The 5825-nt window shown below is 32.8% G+C and overlaps 1 protein-coding gene across 1 annotated transcript; it reads right to left on the bottom strand.

The window, feature by feature from the left end:
* Positions 1-63: 63 nt before the first annotated feature.
* On the bottom strand, positions 64-4136 carry LOC120340438 (general transcription factor IIH subunit 1-like). Its single transcript, XM_039408693.2, has one exon. It carries the CDS (start codon positions 2633-2635, stop codon positions 992-994), a length of 1644 nt encoding a protein of 547 aa, XP_039264627.2. The 5' UTR covers positions 2636-4136; the 3' UTR covers positions 64-991.
* Positions 4137-5825: the final 1689 nt, after the last annotated feature.

The following is a 5825-nucleotide window of genomic DNA, read 5'->3' as shown; positions in this document are numbered from 1 at the left end:
TAATATGGAATTCAATGTAGAGTTGTAGTTACATTTTATGAGGAGATTTGTATATCATCCGTGTTACTGTTAGTATCAAAAGATATCAAGCACAAATATAAATTACCAAATGCTAGGATAAACTAAGCCATGAATATTAGTGGCTATGACCATGGGATAACTCGGAAACTTTGATGGAAATGATACAAAAGAAATACATGTGATACAGTGTAGGTGTACACCACCATATTTCCAAACATCTACATATCGTCTAGCTCGTATTTGCCATTTGTGTAAGTATATATCAAACTGGGAGACACTCTATTGCAAAATTTTTAAAGAAATTGTTTAATTACAATTGAATTTGGAAAAGAATTCAGTTTATACATTTTGTCTTAATAATTTATCCAGATGAATAGATAAAATAAAACATGAAAAGGACTCATAATAATTTGCTATAGATTACATTTTGACTCAAAAACTCATTGACTATAAGAAAAACTGTTTCAACGAAATACTTTTTGAAGAAAATCGAACCAACTGTTTAATAATACCAATTTAACAACTGTAGATGCATCAATGACACATGTAGCACATTTCAAACACACATTGAACATTTGGTAGCTTAAAGACGACAATTTCAAATACTGAATTAATTGTATTCTAAAGTCAAAGGTATTTGTATGTTTGCAGAATGCAAAGTTGGCAACTTCAACTGACTTGAATCAAATCTTATTACCATCATAAAAAGTTTCAAGGTGAGAAATTTGCCATTCAAGACTTGAGTCAATTTATGTGCTAAAATCAATTTTACAAAGGCATCAGGAGACAAATCATAACATGAATACAGTTGTTTTGTAGGAATTGAGCCATTCAACAATACTAACTTAACTTTGGATATCGTATTCAAACCTGACTCGAGAAATCATGATTTGAACCTTCATGATTCTATCAAATTTGATAAGATTATAGTTAGCATCTGGTTTTCGAATTGAAAAAATTCAAAAATGTACTATCGCTTTTTGGTCATACGAGTTTGCCAAGAATTAAATTTATTAATTGCATTGTTTAGCATATCTTCTAGATGTTTTGCAACATTAACTTCAACTCTATTCTGGACAAGAGAATGCTTAAAGGTAGCAAGTCTTTCGTCCCGAAATTTGTGTATACTGTTGTTCATACGAACAACTTTTTCTTGTAAAAAAGGAGTATTCACTGGAAAGCACAACCAAAAATGACGCAGTAGCTCAGAAGCAGAAGCATATAAATATTGCAAATCAAGTCGTAAGTTACCAGGTAATATTTGGTCGATAAAACTATCACTTATGCTTGCCCTTGACCTGGCATCGGCAGATAAATCAGACAGAGCTAAACTCGCATTTTTTGAAGTTAATGCTAGACCAAGCTTTGGTTTATAGGAAGCACATTGGTCTGATATTACTCTTAAACCATCCAATATAGCTCTGCCTTCAAGTTCTTCATGAACTTCACTTAGTAATGTTGGTCCATGACTATATCGTTCTGAATTTTGTAAATTTAAAGATGAATCAGTGGCAGTTTTACTGGCGCTTAAATCATCATATAAAGTTGAATCAATCAATCTTGCCTTTTTTGCTTGTACACTACCATCATCATTCTCCTGACCATTTTCGGTATTTCCATTTAAAGCTTTGTCATCACTAGACGCAGAAGTTGATAAAATCATCGTACTTTGATGATTAAATCTTTTTATTATTGCTTTGTTCATTATTTGTGTACTTGATTGTTTTACTTTTGCATTCTGTGGAGCTGGACCACTGCTATTCCCATAACCCTCGTCTTTGGAAAGATCTTCATATTTTAGACCAAGTAAGTTCACTAATGGATCTTTCACGCCAAGTTTTAATAAAGAAAGAATATCTTGGTCGTCTCTTTTTGCACAATCTGAAAATAAATCTTTGCTGTTTTGGTTCACTCTATCCCGATGAAAATAATGAGATTGAAAAAACATTGTCCAAAATTCTTTTTCCGTCATTTTATCAGGAACCTTATCAAGATATTTTTTCTTAACAGCAGGATACGTACGAAAAATTGATTCTATTCTGTCAGCCGTTAAGTTGTACCTCAAGCCATTGCAACCGTCTGATTGCGGCTTCACATCTGCAAGAAAAGAGGCTGAAACTCCAACACTTTGCTTTGACTGGCTTGCTTTATCAGAAGGTAATTTTTCAGCATGTGTTGCCCAGAACTCTTCTGGTGTTATTGCCTGCGAACCAACTAAATCTTTATATGTTTGTAATAATTCTGGATCTTGCTGTAATAATTTATTCTTTTCTTCCAAATCTTTGTCAATTTTCCTGCGAAATCGCGGTAGCATTTCAGACAAAATATCTTTGATTGTATTACGTTGTTCTTTTGCTTTTTCCTGACTTGTGTCAGCAAAGTGAAACGTTTTTGACTCTCCATTCAACATCACAATCTGTAATTGTATTTTTGCTTTACTTTCTGGACTAATTTTTTGACATTTTATTTCTGCATACTGGTGACTTGCCTCAAAATGATTTTTTCCTTGAGGACACCATGCAATACGTTCAGACATAAGATATAGAACACCATCACGTTTCTTATGCCGCACTTTGTCAGCCATGAAATGCACTTTTTCAGAAGAGCCCGCCATGACTACGAAGAACTTACACCTAGAGTACCTTTAGCAACAACTAAACAACAAATAGATAGGAACACTTTGTGAGTTACAATTAATTTCAAGCAGAATGGTTACTAGCAATACAATGCCTGAATGCTGATAGACTTGAAGTATGACAACATACAGCAAATTATTTTGTTAAGTAGGTAATATATCCAAACAACAATTTTCTAAAAGTCCCCTCGAAAGGAAACAATTATGATAAATATATCAAACCCATGCACTGGAACGCACAATATGAATTGAAATAAATGAATAACAGACAAGTCACACAAAAAATGAAACCTGATGAAAAACAGCTAGTTCTATATAAATAATTTTTCACAGTGTCTTTTTTCAAATCTGTTTTTGTGGTGCTTCTGGTTGTTTTACGCGCCTTGGAATGCAATCGCTGTCAATGTCATAATATGAATATTCCGAGTATGAATAATATTCCGTAGTATTGTATTTTGTTGGATCTACAAAAGTCGTTTTATCTTTTGATGCAGTAGCTGGTGGCGTTGATGTCGTTTTACTGCTCTCTTTATTAACGGTTGGCGTTTCTGAATTGAAAATAGCTCCTATCCACAATGACCTTGTTTGATTCATTTTAAAAATATTCCTTGCCAAGGAAGCCATTTTAGTTAATTAACTATTGTAACTAAAAAATAAAACTGAATAATGTTTATAATTATATTTGAACAAACAAAAAGTTTGTGCAGTTGTGGAACATGAAAAATGACACAATTTAAGATCTCTAATATGACTTTATTAACGCTACCACCACTATGATATAGATCTAGTATGTTTTAGATGAAACCAAACTCTGGTAACAACTGAAAATAAACTGACATCAAAAACTTTAACCATAAAATCAACTTTTAATTATTTATTCAAATTATAAAAATAATCTGTTAGCTGCGAAATTACTGCTGTATACTGTATGCAGGTATAGTACAGTAGTACTGGGCACTGGCAGAATGGTATTTGTAAATTCATACTTGCAGTCTCCCAGGCACACCTATTGCTACCATAATTTTGCAATTCAAACTCCTTTTTTCAGTTTTTGCCAAATAGATTCTGATGTCGAAATGTCAAATGAAATTTACGTATTCGGGTATTGCAATATTGAGGTTTTGGTATGGAATCATTATAGATTACTGAATTAAATTAAATTTTGCAATACAAATAAAATCAGTTTCTCAAATGATAGTTTTTCTTGGTTTTCCGCCTCTTTATCTTGGTTTCCCATCCCATTAAAACCCATTCCACACTCTCCCACTAAACCTCAATCTGAACAAATAGGCTACTACTGTAAATACAGGGGCATAGGCTATGCACGTAAAAGGTCGCTCATGGCAAAGTTTGAAAATGAGCCCTCATTATCGTTGACTAACCATTTCTGCATTTTTAACAACAGTTTTTGAATTGCAGAATTGAGATACTTTTGCGCCATACTGTCATGACTCATAGGTAGGTCAATAGGTACATGAAGTTTCCATTTCTTTCAAGTAGAAATTAGTGTACGGTACAAGGTGCAGTGTTACGAGGAAAAAATAAGTTTCAGTAAAGTCCATGAATACAACACTCGCCTTGCTGATAGAGGAGCATATTTTATCAATCGAACCAGTTCCAGTTCGGCCCGCAACTCCATTAAAATTACTGGTCCGAATATTTGGAATAGTATTCCTGATGAGATCAGAGAATCTTCTTATAGATGTTTTAAACTTAGGTATATGAGGTATGTTATTGATAAATATTGAGTCTGGGAAAAAATGTTTTGCATTTGTCGGAATCTTCACCCGTTATAGGTTTAAATTTCAATGCCTTAAGTTTCAAAAAGAACTATTCCATTTTAGATGTCATTAACTATGACAGTCTTGAAGTATTTTTGGTATGCATCTTCGTCTTTACAAATATAAACTGATTAATAGCTCTTTTCTTCTCAGGGCCATCTTACGCGTCCTCTTGATCTAATAGTCATCCATATAGCCCATTAATTGTAGATCTTGCCCTTTACATTTGTGCTCTGGGTCATGGTTTGTAACATCAATAATTTATACGCCAACTGTTATATATTCTACATTTGCACCCTTATTTTATGGTAATTACAGACTTCAGTGAATCCTATTTAATGCTCCCTATTAAGTCTGTGTTAAAATTCCTTTGTACATGTAGCATTTGTAACTTTGTATAGTTCATTTTGCCAATTATACTGTGTTTTGTGACAATGAAATCACTCGAATTTCATCTTCGCATGTAAATTTAATGCAATTTAACAATTGCTATTATTACTTAATTTAATATCCACCCAAATGATACCATCTAATGGTATATTTTGACATTCCATTAAAATTGGAAATTTTTTCATGCATTAATTTTCATCAAATGTCTGGTTGCATCTGATATATTTGAAGATACTGAATTTGTTAATAAAACTAAATGACTGATTGGGATAATCATATTACTTTCAATTTGCCTTCCAGTAAACTCTTGAGTATTTGCTTATTTACAATTATGTTATATTACAGTATTATGGATAAGTTCCTCAACCCAATCATTTATAATATCTCCTTACTTTACATTTTACACAATTTTGCTGCACCAATTACTGTACAAATATTGCTATGTGTCTGGCACACTCATGCCCTTCATGTCTTATAATGGTTCAGCTTTTGTCTCTAGCAAGTTACAGTGGAGATAAAAGTTATTTGTCATTTCTTTGTTAATGATTATCAATAATGCCCATAAATTCTTCTGAAATATTAGTGGCGATGTTTTTGTCTGTAATAGCAACATCTATCATACATAACACATGTACTGATGATCATCTTTTGCTTTATACTGTATATTAGTTGCCCCAGATGCAAATATTTGAAAATGTCAAATATCTACCCTTTTTCAACTACCGTAGTCAAAAACTTTGATATCACTGTGTGCAAAAATGTATCAAGCATACAACCTCCCTGATTACACAATTGGTATTTATTAAAACTCCAGGAATAAAAATTCAAGTATTCTGCAGTGGTTCGCCATATGGTTAAGCCATCTTATCGGCTTTCCCCTCCCCCAGGATAAATATGTAAATCCTATCCTGTTTTTGATATTCTGGTGGAATCTTCAAACATTTGACAATGCTAATAAGGCTAAGAATTAAAGTCCAAAATGCCCCTTACACTGATCC

The sequence above is a fragment of the Styela clava genome, chromosome 14 (genome assembly GCF_964204865.1).
Source record: "Styela clava chromosome 14, kaStyClav1.hap1.2, whole genome shotgun sequence".
NCBI lineage: Eukaryota > Metazoa > Chordata > Ascidiacea > Stolidobranchia > Styelidae > Styela > Styela clava.
The sequence above is the reverse complement of the archived record's forward strand: the minus strand, read 5'-3'. Positions and strand labels throughout refer to the sequence as shown.